Source organism: Rattus norvegicus, chromosome 17 (assembly GCF_021556685.1).
Source record: "Rattus norvegicus strain SHRSP/BbbUtx chromosome 17, alternate assembly SHRSP_T2T, whole genome shotgun sequence".
NCBI classification, from domain to species: domain Eukaryota; kingdom Metazoa; phylum Chordata; class Mammalia; order Rodentia; family Muridae; genus Rattus; species Rattus norvegicus.
This window is the reverse complement of record NC_141550.1, coordinates 80,033,767-80,053,199: the sequence shown is the minus strand read 5'-3', so window position 1 is coordinate 80,053,199 and position 19,433 is coordinate 80,033,767. Positions and strand designations below refer to the sequence as shown.

General features: G+C 45.8%; 1 protein-coding gene across 8 annotated transcripts in view; it reads right to left on the bottom strand.

Moving 5' to 3' along the window:
- Positions 1-15,734, bottom strand: part of Optn (optineurin) — a 50,902-nt gene extending 35,168 nt beyond the window's left edge. For 4 of the 8 annotated variants that reach the window (XR_015640635.1, XR_015640636.1, XM_087589774.1 and 1 more), the window contains exons 1-3: positions 15,561-15,608; positions 6,536-6,712; positions 5,317-5,519 (exon numbers count right to left, since the gene is read on the bottom strand). Coding sequence is in view for 3 of the 8 variants with exons in the window: in XM_087589774.1 (XP_087445900.1) it covers positions 5,317-5,519; positions 6,536-6,701 (369 nt within the window). In the remaining 5 variants the exon portion in view is untranslated. 8 annotated transcript variants of the gene reach the window in all.
- Positions 15,735-19,433: the final 3,699 nt, after the last annotated feature.

The window sequence follows — 19,433 nt, the reverse complement described above, 5'->3', positions numbered from 1 at the left end:
GGTGGTCCTACAGATGCTCTAGAGTAATGGCCTCAGTCTGGGGTCAAAAGGAAAACGAGGCAGCACATAGTCCGTGGTCTCTCCGAAGACCGTCCAGGCCTCCCTGCTTCCTCCCCAGGCAACTGCTATACCTCATGTACAATACTTCAATGTGCTTTACTTCCCCCTTCAAACTTCAAGTGCAAATACTGAGGAGAAACAAGAAACTGCACACATTCTCTCTCTCTCTCTCTCTCTCTCTCTCTCTCTCTCTCACACACACACACACACACACTTTGTTTTTTGAGTTAGTCTCTTTCTGTGTAGCCCAGGCTGGCCAAGAACTCGGGCAGCAGCCTTGACTATACTTGACTTCATGCTCTGCCTGCCTTAGCCTGAGTCCTGGGTCCTGGAATTACAAGTACACCTGGTTCACACTCACTTAAATTTCAGACAAGGTTTTAGAGAAAAGTCTTAATTCTCAGGAATTAATACCTCGATTGAACACCAACTACAGATTCTCTAAGTAAGTCATTTAAATATGGGAATCCAAACTCGTACTCACCATTGACGAACTGAGTTTTAGTCTTTCCATTTCTCTGCGCCTTCTCTGACCATGGACCATGTGGTCCACAAAGTATTCAAAATGAGCCTTGCTATGTACCCCAGGTTGGCCTGGAACTCATTACGTAGCCCAGGCTGGACACCAACTTGTGGCACTCCTCCTGCCTCGGCATCTTGAGTGCTGGGATCATAGATATGAACCAGTTCCCTGGCGTGCAGGGATGGCGGTGTACACTTAGGAGGCAGAGGCAGGAGATCTCTGAGTTCAAGGTCACCCTGGTCTACCCAGAACTTGCTCTGGGATACCTGGGCCATGCAGAGAACCCTTGTGGGCCATGCAGAGAACCCTTGTCTTGGAAAAACAAACCAACAAATAAAACTAAAACCAAGACCCCAAATTGGACAGCTCTAGGCGGGGTTCCATCTGCAGCAGCTGGAATGAACACTAATAAACGTGGGTTCATCACCTCAGTATTCTTTCGGCCCAGTCAAGACAGCTAAAGCGTCTTTCCCTCCACAGCGATTATACATGGTCCTTACGATTGCAATAAGTCCGGTTTTCAGCCAAAAACCACTTCTCGGATCACGCGGAACACCAGCCAGTCTGAGCAATGGAAGGTTGATCTAATGGTAAGATTCTACAGCCTTTGAGAAAGCGCAGGCAGACTTGAGGCCGGCCTGGTTTACACAGTAAGGCCGTGGGAAAGAGAGGGGGTGGGGAGGGAAGGAAAGGGGAGCAGAGGGAGTGATTTGCATTTAAGATTAAGCCAATCACTGGCAAGGAAAAATACCAACAAAATGTCCTTATAAGTTCTGCTTAATTTCTTTTAAAAAAAAAGACTTATTTATTTATTTCATGTATGTGAGTATGAGTACACTGTCACTATCTTTAGACACACCAGAAGAGGACATCAGATCCCATTACAGATGGTTGTGAGCCACCATGTGGTTGCTGGGATTTGAACTCAGAACCTCTGGGAGACAGTCAGTCTTAACCACTGAGCCATCTTTCCAGCCCTAGGCTTAATTTCTTAATTTCTTTGTCTACTGTCTCCTAATTCTAAGCCCTAACCAGTACACCTAAACACATCAACTATTATAGTTCAAACACACACACACACACACACACACACACACACACACACACACACACACACACACACACACACACCAGAAAACTAGGGTTGTGCACATTATTCGCAGCTAAGAATGGCAAATGCTGATTTAAGTGAATTAATTCACACAATCCTCATACTCACTTGACAAATGAGGAACAAAGAGTAACCAGTTAGAATAGAACCAAACCAGGAAACCTCAGAGCCGTGATTTAACCCAGGCCTACTCCATCTGGTTTCTTAATCTCCATGGTATAGACAGGCAACTGAATGGGAACTATAAAGGCCCAAGCACAGTAAAGAGCAGAATCCCAGGGTAGAGCTAAGAACAACTGACAGAAAAAAGTCAATGGCGTCATTCCTAATGCTATCTCATAGACACACTCACAGGCTGCTGCTTAACCCTACTGCCATCAGAGAGACTTTTCAGAGACTCACAGACAAACATTAGGCAGAGCTCAGGGCACCCCACAGAAGAGGGGGAGGAGGAAGGATTATAGGAGCCAGAGGGGTCAAGGACACCAGGAGAACACAGCCCACAGAATCAACTTGGCAGGGCGGCGAGGGGCTCAGGGAACCTGCATGGGTCTGTGCTACGTCCCCTGTCTGCGTGCTGCGGTTGTTTAGCTTGCTTTTTGTTTGTTTGGTTTTGGGGTGATTCTTGACAGTGGGAGTGGGGGTGTCCCTGACCTTTTTGGCTGCTCTTGTGTGGCCTTGATATAGGGGTTTGTCCTTAGTCTCACTGCATCTTGTTATGATGTGTTTGCTTGATGTCCCAGGGAGGTCTGCTCTTTTCTGAAGGGACTTGCAGGAGCAGGGGCTGTGGAGGTGGAGGCTGGGGTCAGGATACATTGCATGAGAGAAGAGTGAATAAATTAAAAAATATTATACAACCACACTTGGTAAAAGGGCAGGAAATAGAGCTTCCAACAAGTATCTGAAGGCCTAAAATAGAAGGCCATGACATTAGAATCACACAGTATTAGGTTAATTTTGTTTTCCTAAATCATAATGATCTCCTAGTAACCTGTGGGGAATTATTAATCTACTTACTTGGTCATAAACACCTTATAAGAGAACTCTTTGCTTTACTATTGGCATTCTCCATTCTTTGCACTAAACCCACCATGGCTTATCTCTCTGATCACTATGTGGACCCCACTGTTACCATCTAGCCCCTTTGAGCTATCTGACTCTACTGTTAGAGCATTTGCCCCCTTTGAGCTCTAGCCATTGGCCTCATGGGATACCGTTCCTTTGTCATTTCATTGGCCTTAGGATGGGTCAACTGAGGTGGCTAAATCTTTTTTTTGGTTCTTTTTTTCTGGAGCTGGGGACCGAACCCAGGGCCTTGCGCTTCCTAGGCAAGCGCTCTACCACTGAGCTAAATCCCCAACCCTGAGGTGGCTAATCTTGACTGTCAATCTGATTAATAAAGATATGCCTGGGAGATTTGCAAATCTGGCCAGTACAGCTAGACCCTATCTCGAACAGAAGATTCCTGTGGGTGGGGCTGGAAGAACGAAAGGTTCCATTGATAAAGCACACACTATGTATGTGCCTGAATCTGATTTCCAGTATCTGTATAAAGATTCCGATGCAGAGATGCTGAGAAGTAAACGCAAGGGGACCCTGGGGCTTGGTTGGTGAGCTTCAGGCCAGTAAAAGAGCCTGTCTCAGCGCTGGAGAGCTGGCTCAGTGCTCAAGAGCACTGATTGCTATTCCAGAAGTCCTGAGTTCAATTCCCAGCAACTACATGGTGGCTCACAACCATCTGTAATGGGATCTGATGCCCTCTTCTGGTGCTCTCTGAAGAGAGCAACAGTGTACTCATATAACTAAAATAAATCTTAAAAAAAAAAAAAAGAGCCTGTCTCAAAGGAGAAGGCTAGCCTTCTTGATGATGACACTTGAGGTTGTCCTGTGGCTTCTACATGTACAAGTCACACACACACACCCATGCACACAGGCACCCACATACACATGTGACCGGCACATACAATTGATACAGTGTTCTTCTAAGTAGCTTTCATGCTTCAAGTTACTCTACATCACTTTCTTTCCAATACTTTCTTCTTTCTTCTGTTCCTTTTACTTTGTTTCCATTTTTATCCATCCACAGAAAAGAAGGATTAACAAAACTCAAAACCATCTGTAATGAGATCTGATTCCCTCTTCTGGTGTGTTGGAAGACAGCTACAGTGTACTTATATATAATAAATAAATCCTTATTAAAAAAGGATAATATAGCCAAAAAGTGAACATTCCAAGGCACACTTGTAAAACCTAATTTTATATCAAGGATATAAATCTAAAAACTAGCAATTGGGTGTTTGTAGACAGAGGTCTACCTACCATTTTTAAATGAATATGAAACACTGGTCTATTACTTGAATGTGTTTTTAGTTTTGTTTTGAGACAGTGAGACTCATACTACCCAGCCTGGCCTAGGACTCAGTATGTAGTACATACTGGCTTTGGACTCGCCACCTTTCTCAGTCTTCACATGCTGGGATTACATTATAATTATACGTCTGTAGGTATGTGCACATGTGTGTGAAGGTGTGCACACATGTAGGTGTGTATTCTGGAGGCCAGAGATCAACACTGGGTGTCTTCCTAGATCACTGTCATATTTTTTTGAAACAAGTTCTCTCTCACTGAACCTGGAGCTCATTGGTTTGTCTAGCTGGCCAACAAATTTCAGGGATCTGCTTATCTTGGCCCCTCATACTGAATTTACAGATGTGCATCTCTGATTCCAGATTTTACACAGATGTTAGAGAGGAGGCCCTCATGACTGCACCATGGCAAGCAGTCTCCTCAGCTGAGAACATCTCAGCTCTGCCCTTCCAAATATCCTTCCCCAACAGAGATTACGTGTGACCCAGCCAGTGTTTCCAGCAAAACTACACTGCTTCCAAGACCATTTAAAATACCAGTCCAACCTCAACCATGGAAAGTTTCGATCTGACAGTCAAGACTAAGAAGATTCTCCTTCTGTTGTGTAACAGTTTCTTCCCAGATAGAAACATTCCTTCCTGCAGGAAAGCAAAGGACTCAAAACAGCTTCAGGAAGTCCCTGAAACTGACCAGAATAACTAGATGTCCCTCCCAGCCCAAGTAACTAATAAAAAACAAAACAAAACTGAGAGTCCCCTTAGAGGGAAGAAAACTGAGCTACAAGGACAATGAGGAAAAAAAACACAAACGAGATTATGTGAGAGGAAGCCAATTGCCCGAAAGAAGCAGAAACTAGGCAAGCCTCTTAGAAATTTAGACCAGAGTTTAGACCAGGAAAGGACACATCAACCTGTTGAGCTGCCTGTAGGCTGTGCAGTGAGCTCCAGGGTTCCCAGTTTTTGTGAGCTGTCTGTCACCCATGCTGGGGTGGGGCTTAGTGATGCAGCTGTCTTTGAGTTATTTCTGCTCCTGTAAGTAACCCTTCAGTGATACTTTTAGAAGCTACAATTCATTGGTTTACCAACTTGAACTTTGGTAGGACCCATACTTTGGTCTGTTATAAGATTCTTCTGGGTGTGTGTGTGTGTGTGTGTGTGTGTGTGTGTGTGTGTGTGTGTGTAACCCCAGGAAAAGGTTTGTTAGATAGCAGCTGTACGTATTCAGGAAACAAAACCATGGCAGATCGTGTACTCACTTCAAATGGCCTTTCTGATTTCTCTTTTAGTTTTCCAAGCTCTTCCTTCAGCCTCTCATTTTCATGACTCAGGGCCTTGAGGCGCTCCTTAGCCTCTTTGCTTTGTATCTCAAACAACTGGCGTTCTTCCTTCTGCTTCTCTGTCCAGGCAGAAAGCTCCTCAAATCGCCCTTTCATAGCTTGATTATTTAGCTTCATGGCTTCTGTTCAGGGTTCAGAGAGAGGGAGTCACCCACCAGGGAATGGATGGAATCTCATGAATCAGCCCTCCCCTCTGGCCATTTCAATACTCTGGGTCTCTGGATCTAAACATGCCTGAGTGGCCTGGGATAGGATGTCAGCAGAAAAAAAGGACCACAGTGATGTGAGCGGTTTGCTAACAGACAAACTGGAACATCGCTGCTAGTCCTTAGAGGTCACGAGAAAGGCCAGGCATGGTGGCTCATGACTGAACTCCCAACACTTGGGAGGCAAGAGGTAGGAAAATGAGGCATTCATGGTCAGTCTCAGCTACATAATGAGCTGGAGGCCATCAAGTTCTACATGAGACACTGTCTCAAAACAACAAAATCCCCCCAAATAAAAACCGATTTGGGATATAAAGTCCTGTTAATGACTAGAAGTCTAGGAGACTGAGGGAGAGCCTATCATTCATTGATTACAGAGTTTAAGGATTAGCCACTGCTTGAAATATCAGAATACAACCCCTCCCTTGAAACAAAGTTTCACTCTGTATGTAGCCTAGGAGGGCCTTGAACTTGCTATGTAGCACATGGTACCACTGAACCTGGAATCCCCCTGCCTCTGTTCTGGAGCTAGGATACAGCCCTGCACCATCATGCCTAGGTCAGATGCTTTTACCTAACACTCTGTAACTACAGTGGACCCTCTATACTTCCTTTTAAATGGGGTAAATGTCATTATCCTATTTCCTGAGACGGAATAATTTATTTTTGTTATGGCGATAAGGATCCAGTCTAGATCCTTGCAGATGTTAGGCGTGCTCTCTCTTCCTGGTTTATACTCTTACCCCCTAAACAGAATGCTCTTTAGTCTGACCTGTAAACAGATGTAAATAAGCCCCTTAGCCCTGCCCAAAGTCTTTCTGTGCTGTTTTTCCTTCTAGGGAAAGAGGCTGGGAATGGACCTCACTGACAAGCCGTCTTCAGAAGGGTTTGTGTTTCCTGAGTGGAGAGTCCAGACGGACAGTCCGGCTCACCTTTCAGCTGGTGGTTCTCGACCAGGAGTTCTTTCATTTGCTGCAGCAGCTCCTCAGGAGTGAATGTGTCCAGGTTGGGGTGAACCATATTGGAGGGTCCATTTCCTGGGGTCTCACAGGAGCTGTCCCCCTTCTCAGTCAGGCAGCTCAGAGGTTGATGGGACATGGTAACAGGTCCTACGGAAAAGCCACAAGCTAAAAATATAGCTGTCTAGTCTCCCACAGGCCTCTGAAAGGCCCACGATTCCACTAGGAATGAGAGGTAGTAAATCCCAGGGTTGCTGGCTTTCCCTCCAGTTGCACTGGGAAGATGTTCCCTTTAAACATCTAGTAAACATTGCCCGGCTTTGCCAGACCATGCAAGAAAGGGGCAGAACTGGAAAGGAGGTGGGAAGTGTAGGCTGAGACAATGAGAGGGATAATATCATAGTCTTGGTGAAGGATCACTAGTAAATCCTCTGCAAGTCCAAATATCCTTTTTTTTTAAAAAGATTTATTCATTTATTATATATAAGTACACTGTAGCTGTCTTCAGACAGACCAGAAGAGGGCATCAGATCTTTTTACAGATGGTTGTGAGCCACCATGTGGTTGCTGGGAATTGAACTCAGGACCTCTGGAAGAGTAGTCCGGTGCTCTTAACCGCTGAGGCATCTCTCCAGCCCCCAAGTCCAAATATCCTTATGCCGAGTGAATTGCATTGTTTGGAAATTAGATCCCAATAAAGCTATTAAAATAACCATAGTTTAGACTTACTGAAAGCTATTAAATCCTGCATATTTTATATTTATTAAAAGCTATTAAGATCTCCATATTTTATCTCTGATTGAAAAGGAATGGATGGTAATGTTTATTTTTGGCTATTCTTAGGCACAGAATGTGCTGACACACTCTTGCAGACTTGCCCCTGCTAACTCTGGACCATTCAGTGAGGAAGCAGGTGTAGCAGCTTGCCCAAGGTCAGGAGCAGCACACAGCAAGGCTGATGTGCAGACATCATCTTAAAATACACGAAAAGTGCAAGTGAAGTTTTACTTTTATGGAGGCTTTGATATGGTATTCATCAGTGCACACACACAAGACACTGAAGCAGCTTGAGACCCACTGCACATCCCGCAAACACGTCCACGGATGTGGCTCTATTTCATATACATGTCAATGAGAACACATAAATAAGAATGAAGGCCAATTCCACTTCTCCATTACCTACCACTGAGGCAAACATAGGCATCCTTCCAGTGACTGGCTACACACATATTCTAGGCAAAAATAATTACTCTCCACACTTTATGAAAATGACAGATGTTCCCATCAGGAATGGTCCTATCCTACAAAGGCAAATCACTGAAGTCCAGAGAGATGACTTAAAAAATGTTTTTTCTTGGGCCTGGCAAGATGGCTCAGTATTTAAAAGCACTCGCTCCTCTTCAGCTCCCAGAACCCATGTGAGGCGGCTCAAAATTGCCTGTTACTCCAGCTCTAGGGGATTTGGTGTTTTCTTCTGGTCTCCATAGACACACGTATACACATGGCATATACTCGTGCAAACACACAAATCTTATTTTTTAAACTTAAAAGTTTATCTCTAATTATTAATTGTAAGGTAATTTTAAATCTATCTATGCAACAAGTGGTATCATGTGATGGTGCTTGCCCCTCAGCTGTGATGAAGCGGAGAGCCCACTGGTGCCATGGGCACGTGTTGGTGGGCACGTGTTGGTGAGCACATGTTGGTGAGCTTGTCTGCCCTCAATAGGAATTGAATCTAGAGCCTCAGGCATGTTATGCTCCAACCACTGAGCTACACAACCTTTTTTAACTTTTTAAAATTTATTTATTACATATAATGTACACTGTAGCTGTCTTCAGACACACCAGAAGAGGGCATCAGATCCCATTACAGATGTTTGTGAGCCACCATGTGGTTGCTGGGATTTGAACTCAGGACCTCTGGAAGAGCAGTCGGTGCTCTTAACCGCTGAGCCATCTCTCCAGCCCTCCCACCACACAATCTTATTTCTGATTGGGGGAGAAGGCGATGCTCTCAGACTACCAACTGCTCATGATTAAGGTGCTTCATGACTCCACTGAGTTGTAGTCTATTAGGAAACCAGTCTCTCTTCTGACAGGAGGACCACCCTTCCTGCCACGCAACCACATCACAGCCCACTGCGCACGCGTACTTCATGCCTACATAAGAGAACAGACGCATAGAATGAGAGCTGCTTTCTTTGCCTACAGGAGGCACGGTCCTGGGCTCTCTGCGGGTTCTCAGAAACCAAGGGTCTGGTGCGCTGCTTCTAGACTGAAGAACTTGCAGGTGAATCATAGTGTTACTTAAAGCGCCGGCTAGAAGGAAAGCATCCCGCGGAGTACATGAGGAAAATGGTGACTTCACCGAGGGAAACACCCACTAGGCCAATGCTCACTTGTGAGCCTCTTGTATGGATATAGGTTTTACCAAACTGAACTGATTTAAGATGCAATCCCTATACCCTTTCTGGGTAAAGCCCTTGTTTTTGACTTTCGTTTCTTTGCAGCTGAGTATGATGTACACCCTTATTCATTGCCTTAGGAGGGTGAGGCAGGAGGATGGCAGGTTTCAGACCATTGTGGGCTGCATGGTGAAAAACCGGCCCCTGCAAAATCAATGAAGGAGCTGAGGAGCTGGTCCAGGGGATCGAGCGCCCACTGTGCGAGCATGAGGACTGGAGTTTGGATTCCCAGAACCCATATAAAGCCACAAAGGCATGGTGACCTCTTGTAACCTCAGCATTTGGGAGGCAGAGATGGGACCCTGAGGGCAAATGACAGCTACACTAGTTGGAATTTGTGAGTTCCAGGTTCAGTGAAGAGATCCTGTCCCAATAAATAAGGTAGACAGCAATCAAGGAAGATGCCTGATATGCACCTAGACATGTATGCCTACATATATGTGGACATGCATATGCATACATATCAAAAAATCATTAAAATTTTATTTTTGTACCTAATGACAACATTTCATAAAAAATTTTTTGTCTTTTTTTTTTAAGCAATAGTAACATTTCCTGAAGTATTTAATCTGAAAAAGCCATAGAAACATTTGACAGGTTTGTGTGTGTTAGGAAGTGGATGCCAAGGACAGAACGCAGGGACTTATGAATACCAGCAGGCACGGTAGAGAGCCATATATACACCCAACATACTCTTTTAAGATTTATTTATTATGTATACAGTGTTCTGCCTGAATGCCAGAAGAGGGCACCAAGATCCCATTACAGATGGTTGAGAGCCACCACGTGGTTGCTGGGAATTGAACTCAGGACCTCTGGAAGAGCATTCAGTGCTCTTAACCACTGAGCTATCTCTCCAGACCTTGATTTTTTTTTTATTTGCTTTTTGAGACAAGGTCTCATTCTTTAGCTAGGTTGGCCTAGGATTCATTATATAGAGCCAATTGTCCTTGGACTCATGGTGATCCTCCTGCCTCCACATGCTGACTGCTGGCTGAGACTACATGATAAGCCACTATGCCCATCTCAACAGATTTAACACGTAAAAATGTAATAAGCAGACATTTAGAGGATGTTTTTAGTTCCAACTTATATGTATGAATTAATATCTCTCAATCTTTATGTTTTTTGAGACAGAGGCTAGTTATGTAGCTCAGGCTAGCTTCAAACTGGTAAACCTCCTGCCTTAGCTTCTCAGTGCTGGGATAACAGGCATGCACCACACTTAGGTTCAACAACGGATTGTCTCTGTATGGTTTTACTGAAAGCAAAGGAAAGAAGGGAGGGGGAGGAACAGAGCCGAGAAGGAGGAAGGGGCAAAAGAATGGGGAGGGAGAAGACCTTTCTGAAGCCTGCTTGGCGGTCACTGCCCCTTGACCTTGGTCTGCACCTTCCCTAAGCCTAGGGAGGCAAACACGGTAATGCTGGCCGTGGTCCTAGTAGTTCCAGTAATACTGCTATACCCGGTGCATGCTGCTCAGATTTTACAAGGACACTCAAAACAAAACAAAACCAGTGCTAGTTGAGACAGCGGAAGAATCAGTCGCACCAACAGCCAAGCGTGTGGCCTTGGGAGGCTCCTGACCTCCAAAGGCAATTTACTGACTCACCGGTAGATAATGTTCCTTATGGTTCTCAGTTCAATGACTCTGAAACATATGCTTAACTTTTTAGAAAGATCGAAGTCCCTCCCTTCAACACCGGCTTGCTCCGGATTCCCCACCCCCACCCCCAAGCCAGCTGGCCTTTACACTGATCATTCTCACCAATACAGACTCACCTAGTTGCACTGTTGTCAAACGGTGTTAGGAAAATTAACTCCATAATTCAGATGTCATGGTGAATTAGAAGTCAGCACATACAGCAAACGTGAGTATTCAAATACGACCACCATTTGACTACAAGCAGCTTCTCGTAACAGCAGAAGTCTCAAAGGATGGTTCAGGATTTTTGAGTACTTCAAAGGTAGCAAAGGTATCACTATATTATGGTGCACATATGAAATATCTAGACTGATCTATCCATCCATCCATCCATCCATCCATCCATCCATCCATCCATCGATTGATGGGTACATGCACTACCATATGTATATGTGTGTGTGTGTGTGTGTGTGTGTGTGTGTGTGTGTGTGTGTGAGAGAGTGAGAGAGAGAGAGAGAGAGAGAGACAGAGACAGAGAGAGAGACAGAGAGAGACAGAGACAGAGAGAGTCAGACAGGCAGACAGACATGGTGAAGCCTATATATAATCCCAGCTCTAGGTAGGTAGGAAAGCTAGGGTTGTGAGAAGTTCAAGGCTGGCCTGGGTAGCATAGCTCACCCAGGTTTAGGGTAAACAAACAGAAGACACCTAACACAGGATTTGTCAAGATTTCACTAACAAGAAAGAAGACAGACAGGGAACTTGCAAGGTAGAAAACCAGAAGTGGAATCTCCACCTTTTCTTCCCTAGATCTGTGCCCCAAGTCCCTAGCCAAGTACACCGGTATTCTTTCTTTTCTTTTTTCTTTTTTCTATTCTTTCTTTTCTTTTTTCTTTTTTTCGGGGCTGGGGACCGAACCCAGGACCTTGCGCTTCCTAGGCAAGCGCTCTACCACTGAGCCAAATCCCCAACCCCATACACCAGTATTCTTTACTTGGAGGTCAAGTAATTAGAGTAATGACCTGACCTTTAGACATGGGCATAAGCTCATTCCTGAGTTGGCCTTAATCTACTCTAACTTCTTATTCAGTATAAGAGCGTCTGTGTAGTTTCCCTGACACATGGTTGCACACAGTGGGCTTAGATGCTCGAGTGATGGGACACACGAGCTAAGTCCCGCCCTCCCCCTCCCCAAGCAGGTGCTGTCTCTTCCACTATAGCATGGCTCTGACAGCCAGAAGGCCGTGTGCCTAGCATCATCTGCCTTATGCCAACTTCCGGCCACTGGACACTGGATGCAAAATGAGCTAGGTCCTTTTTCCATGGTGTAAATGAATTTTCAGATTTATGGATGAAGTATTATCAGGTTCAATCCCTCCATAGATAAATTAATTGTTTTTCCTTTTTAATATTTATTTTTAGTATTTATGTGAAGGCATGTGTGTTCCCACTGGGTGTGTGACTGTAAATGCAGGTACCCTCAGGTACCAGAGGAATTGGATTCCTTGGATCTGGGGCTGCCTGAAGTAGGTACTAGGAACAGAACTCAGGTCCTCTGGAAGAACAGAAAGTGTTCTTTTACATTGAGCTGTCCCTTCTGCCCCCATACATAAGTTTTAAGCAACGAAAACCTGTTTCCTAAAGAGAACCAAATAGCTGGCTATGGTAAACTGTAGTTTCCATTCACAAAAGGGACTGAAGGGGGTTAGGAAGATGACTGCAGGTAAAGGCACGGGATGTCAAACCTGATCACCTCAGTCTGATCCCCAAGAGCCACACGTCAGAAGGACAGAGTTGACTCTTACAAGCTGTCCCGAGCCCTTCTTCTCACAGGAGTCATGATATGGCTACATTCACACCCATACTGACAGAAGAAACATATAACTGTAATTAAAGGGAGGTTGGGTAGATTCTGTGACCAGATTGACTAAATGCATTATCCGTCCGTTTAGAAAAGAAAGGTGGGAGACATACTCGTCTTACTGCAGGAGTCAAAGAAGTCTCAGTGTTGCTTACTAGGAAGGCTATTAGTAAGGCTATTCCGTGCCTTACGAATACTTGGGAAATACAGACTTAACCCAGTCTTGAAGGCAGGAACATGGGAGTAAGGCTTCCTTCTTTCCATTCCTCCTTCTCCCAAATCTAAAGCAATCATCAAGTCCAGTCACTTTTACCTTCAAAAACGCTCCCACCCCCCCCTCTATCCTTAGAGACCAAAGCTTGGGCTTTTATTTGGCTTATGATTGGCAATGTTCAACTCCCCGCTATTTTGTCTACCGCTCTGTCCCCAGTACTGGGATACATACAAGAAAAAAATCGCCAGGTCCTTGAGTGCCTTTTAACATCCTTCCTCTCTTTCCATTTCGACCCCACTGCTGTTGAAGGTTCTGGGCTTACTTATCCACACACATCAATGTCACCTCCTGTCACGAAGCCACAAACACCACATCAATGGGCTCATGGTCCCATGCCTTCTTCACCCCTGCGTCCTTGCCTCTCTGGTGCCCTCTGTCTGGGCACTGGCTGGCTCTCATTTGCTCTGGCACACGTCCACGGGGCAATTTCAACCTCCAGCTCAAAGAGATGACGTTTTGTAGAGAAGCAGCGCTTTCAAGCACCTAAGAACCATTTGTATTTCCGGCGCCTCAGCCCTCCTAGCAATTACTGCCAGTCTTACACCATCTATTTTCTCTACTAGCACATAGCAGTCTCTGGGTTAAGTGACGGAATGACACAGAACACAGCTAATGACATCTAACACCTGTAAAATGCTCTCTGCTGGGCAAGTACAAACCACACGGGTTACAATAGTTACGGGTTTTCTGCAGTTCTATGACATTCACGTCCAGATTCTTTTTTTTTTTTTTTTGGTTCTTTTTTTCGGAGCTGGGGACCGAACCCAGGGCCTTGCGCTCACGTCCAGATTCTTGAAGGCAACTTTTCAAACTTATTTTTAAAATCAGAACTGTTTTTCCTCTACCACTGCAAAGGATCTGGATATATCTATATTCAGTTGTCTTTTTTATCATACCCATGCCAAAGTGGAAGCAAGAAAAGATTTAATAATTTAATTAAGGACAAGAAAAGATTTTGGAAGGCATGCTGGTACACACCCTTGACCTCAGCTCTTGAGGGGCCGAAACAAATTAGATCTCTGTGAGTTCGAGGCCGGCTCAGTCTATGAAATGAGTTTCAGACCAGCCAGGTAGACATAGTGAGACCCATTCTCAAGATCAAATCAAAACAAAAAGATTTTACAGGTCAGAGAGATGGCTCAGTGGGGCCACCTCTCTGTGGGCCATCTCTCGGTGCCATGAATTGGATCCATGGATCTCTCACAGACTGTCCCCCGAAGTCCACAGGAACCATGACACGGAACACCATGACATGTACATGCATGCAGGAACACTCTCTCACACAAACACACAGAAATAAGAAATATAATAAAATGAATGTAAAGGGCTTAATTTCTTTTCTTTTGGATTTTGATGTTCCGGAAAAATCCAAAGACTTCATCAACATCCTAAGTCTCTATAACAAAACTTCAGGAAAGCAGATTTGGGGATTAGTAGGTATATTTCGTGCCCAGACAACTATGTGCTACTTAAATGAGGGAGTTCAATAATAACCAACTAGGGGAAGGCAATAACCAATTCTTTTCAAGCTTATTTCAGGCTCACAAAATATAGTCTCCCTCCCTCCCTCCCTCCCTCCTCCCCCAACCCACTACGCACACTACATAATTTATAGGCCAGTTGTAAAGCTGTAGCTCCTTTCATGATGTTGCACACTACATAAAGTACTGCTCAAACCGGCTCAGCGTATACAGATTAACTACGCACACAATCCACAATGAACCTTCCCTGGCCCAATCAAATCCAAGCCGCCTCTGGCAGTGGCCTCTGCTCAGTCCAGTTCTCCCCCATTATCAGCCCTAGGGCACCTGGCTCCTAACTTCTCTCCCTAGGTCAAAGAGCAAAGTGGCTGCTTTGGGTAAAAGGGCAGCTTTGGATTTACCCAAGTGACCCAATACCGCCTTATGTCATCTTCTTGAGGTTCTCCACAAGATTTTCCATTTCAACCTTAAATACTTCAGGTATACATTCCCACACAAGAGTCCTGACAGTGCAGGCCAGATCAGGGGCTGGGTTTCAGTTTTCCTCCGAGGCCTGTTTACTGCCACCAATTTACACATTGCCTGTGGTTAAAAACTATTCCTTTAAACTTCTCAGCTTTATTAAATTCATTCTCATTATCTCACATCTGCTCCCCCCTCCGTTTCTGTCTCTGTCTCTCTCTGTCTCTCTCTGTCTGTCTGTCTCTCTGACCCACGCCCCCTCTCATGAGTGTATACACATGCATGGATATAGCACAGTTTCCCAGACAGACACGACAGTTTATGTACTCTTCTGTAAGCCTGTCACTTTGGCAAGGGGTCTAATTGTTCACTGTTCCTGGGCGACCTCATTCAGAGTACCTTCATTCCTTGCGACAGCACCTTAACCACTTCCTCCTTAAAATGAACCGACTGCTTGCTTAATCACTCTCAACCTGGGACATCACCTTCAAACCACCTCAGTGACTTCAAATGGAAGTCACCTGCGGCCAGTCAAGCCTGTGTTATACTATCCTGGTGAAAGAGGGGTGTCCTATGGGGGTGGCAGACACTCCCCACCCCCACCCCCGCCGCCCTGTTACACCAGGTCAGGGTCTACTTGGCTCTCGGAAGCCTTCCCCGGACAGCCGTCCTACAGGAGGGCCGCCCAGCTTCGTCACCCTTCCCGCGGCAGGCTCCCAGAGCCGGCGACAGCGAGAACGTCGCTGGGGAGAGTCCGCTGGGGAGAGCTGCGCTCAGCCATCCCCGCCACCCCCGGCCCGGCTCCTCACCGGCCACAGAGATCCGCTCCTCTCAGGTCACTGCTTCGTTGGCATCTTGTCCCAAAGCTCTGGATGCCGACGCCCGCCAGGGACCGGCCAGGGGGCGGCGACCGGGCAGCTGGACGGTGACGCGCGGCCTCGCGACCCGCCAGGCGCCGCTCAGCTGACCGCAGCGCCCGCTCCCGCCCTAGCCGGGGAATTTCCCAGACCACGCCCACCCGGACACGCCCCTGAAAACCACGCCCAACGCCCCGCCCCTCGGCAGCTTTTCCTGAGCCCCGCGGTTCTTCTCCGCGTTTCGTTAGGGATGGAGATCTGGCGCAAGGGAGTTGGGATGAAGCCCAAGTGTCAGAGAGGAGGAGTTAACTACAATAAACTATTTATCAGACTAAATGGGCCGAGTCGGGCTTCTCTGAAAGAGAAAGATCAGAATTACATGGGTTCTCTGAGCCCTTCAGAAGGGTCTCAGGCATCTTCAGAGCAAGGCCATCATGATCTTTCTGCCTCTCTGCTTCTGTTCCCACTCCCACCTGAGTGTGTGTTAAATCTTAGAGCTAGGCATGCCCTCCCACTGATCCTCTGTCCTCTTTTGGAAGCTTTAATTAAAAACCAAAGAGGAAAAGAAAAGAAAAACAAGCCTGCAAAATGTGCTTGAGCTCTTGTTCCCCCAGATCCATTAACATATGGCTGCATCAGATCACCCGGGCAGGTGAGACTGATGGCTGGATTCGGATCTCTCAGGAAGCAGTCTTAACTGTCATGGTGCTATACTAGACCGGAAGATGCCTCTGCCGAGACCCTAGAAGGCAAAGCTAGAAAATAATAAAGAACCGTTCTGGTTTGCATTCCCAACCCCTGGGCATCAGCAAGGTGGCATCGCAGGACGCAGATGGCATTTGATCGGAAGGATGAGCTCCCGGCAAAGCGTTGCCTTGACAACCGGACCCTGGTGAAAGGTAAGAAGGAAGAAACTGGGGCCAGCTCCTAGGCGGCTCAGAAGACAGCATGAGATCAGGTTTTGTGCTCAAGGTCAAAGCGATGGCATAACCAGGGAAGAATTTTGATGACTGAGGAAAGAGCTATAGGAGAAATAAAGAACACGTGGTTTCGATTGCCTGTGCACCTGCACACAGGTTGGAGGGAAAGGTCGGAATCCTCACCAACACAGCAGGAGACAGCCCAGCCCAGCCCATCTAATTACATAGACCGGATCACCTGCTGTCCATTCCATGACCTGGCCTCAAGTGTTAACCCTAAAACTGGGCAGAGAAGGTCTGAAAGTTGTGTCATGGGGGTGGGATGAGACAGGGACCTGTCATTTTTACGATATTCTCCACAACCAACACAGAAGACTCCTGTGAACCCTTGTCATGTCTCTTCGCCACCAACCAGTTGTATTTGCAGGGGATATGGGCCAAATGTTCTTTCATTCTACTGAGTTCTTACCTGTGCTGGCAGGTCCCACAGGTAAGAAGGCCACCCTGCAGATCTGTTTGAGCCTTCCTGGACCAACAGGAAGCCCCAGGTTGTTTTTCCCAGAGTGTCTGACCCACTCCCCTGCTGTACGATGGGTTTTACTCATTTGCCACACAGCTCACAGAACTCAAGGAAATGCTTTTGTTCACCAGCTTATTATAAAAGCATATTTTAACAAATACGTATAAACAGCTAGATGGGGAGTTATGTAAGGCAAGGTCTGGAAGTGCTCCCAAGACAGAAGATTCTGTCGCTGTGGAGTTGGGGTGTGTCCTCCTCCCTCCTTCCTAGAGGCCTCCTTTCCCCAAGTGTTTAGATATCTAGAAACTCTTGGGTGGATGACATAGTTGGTACAATGCTTGCCCAGTGTTTATGAAACTCTGGATTTGATTCCCAGCATCTTAAGAACCACATAATAGCACTTACTAGAATCCTGTATTGATAGAATGTTAGCCTCAGGAGGATCAGAAATTCAACTTGTCTTTGACTACTCCTACTATTACTACTACTACTACTACTACTACTACTACCACCACCACTAGAGTGAGTTCAAGGCCAGTCTGATTACAAGTCCCTCTCCTCTTCCCTTTCTTCCCTTTCCCTCCCCTCTCCTCTCCTCTCTTCCCCTCTTCTCTTCCCCCCTCCTGCCCTCACAGTTAAACTGAGTTGTTATAACTTTCTCGCTTAACTATTTTAAGCCATGGTAAAGTGAAGTACTATGACAATCGGGGAAGCTGTGAGAATGCAGGGAAGAGGCCACACACTGGCTTACAGAGCCTTGAGAGGGAGGGCAGGAGAGGCAGTCTCAGGTAGAAAATGTTCTGACAATTTGCTCTTCCTGGAACATACTCTACAATCACACACACACACACACACACACACACACACACACACACACACACACAGTCCTTAGCTACGTGATCTCCACAATGTTTATCTTTCTGTGCATCATTCTTGGGCAGTTATCCAAGATGACCACAGTGCCACACCCTGGATCAGAAGTCATCTTCTCCTGAATCTGCAAGTGATTATAAGGACTTATCTTGCAGAACCCAAACTGAAAGTGATGAACCATATCTATATTTACGTATATAATTATATACATATAAATGTAACTATAATTACATACAACTACAATTACATATACTTCTTTTCCCCAATGTCCCACTTCATAGTTTAGGATGGCTTGGAACTCACCATGAAGTTTGCTGACCTGGAACTTGCAGCAATCCTCCTGTCTCAGCCTTCCAGGTGCTTACATAGCATATTCCCAGCCCAACCTGTTGGGGCTTCTGGAGCTGTGGTGGTGGTGGCTGCTGCTTCTGCTTTGGCCCTTTTTTATCCTCACCTCCTTTCTTCTCCCCACCCCCTCCTATAGTTTCTCCTTCCACAAGGTCTCATTGTACAACCTTGGTCGGCTTGAAACTTGCTATGTAGATCAGGCTAGCCTGAAACTCACAGAGCTCTGCCTGCCTCCATCACACTCCTCTCCTCAGTTCTGGGATTAAAAACATTTGACACCATGTCCTGTTTTACATCCATTAATTCATACGAGAGCTGCTTCAGAACCTTTGGAGGTGCAATGTTCTGTAAACTACACACAGAGGACTCTTAAAATCCCTGAAACTCATGGTTCTGTATTACCAGAGGGTGGCTAAGAGTTCCTGGAATGAGCTAGGTGTACATGTTAAAAACTACATGTCACCATTGTTCTGGACTGAACTCCCAAGCTAGAACCCAACACGTCAGCCTGAAAATAAGGTGGAGTTGCTCAGTGTATTTCCTAGCGCTGTGAAAACGTGAAACGACTCCATTTTGTGTTTGCTTAGCCAGTTTTCAGCCCCCCAGCCTTGCTCCTCTGAAAAGTCACATCTACCTTGGCAGCACACTGGAGACTTCCATGCCCTTGACCATGGTCCAGATGTATTAACCAAAATAATTAAAGCAAACGAAAATAACCAAAGAAGATCTAAGTCATGTTCTAGCCAAGATAATTACTATGCTCTACCAGCAGCGAACATTTCAAGGTTACTCCGGTCCTCGTGCAACTTTGATGTAAATTATGGTCTTTGTGGATTTTTTTTTTTTGCCTTTAAAAAGCTGCTGTGCCCCTCAGTTTAGGACCCAAGAGACTTTACAGAGGCTGGAGCCTGCTCTTGGATGGGCCATTAGTAAAAATATTAAACAGTTAAGTTAGCTTAATCGGCAAGGTTTTCAATAACTGTCTTCTATAGATCATTTCAAAATGCCACATGACTAAGGCAATTTACAGAAGAAAGGGTTGAGAGCCTATCATTGTGGGAAGGCAGTCAGTTGAGGACATGCCTAAGATCCTGCTGTAAGGCATTTTCTTAATTAGTGATTGGTGGGGGAGGGACCAGCCCATGGTGAGTGGGCCATCCCTGG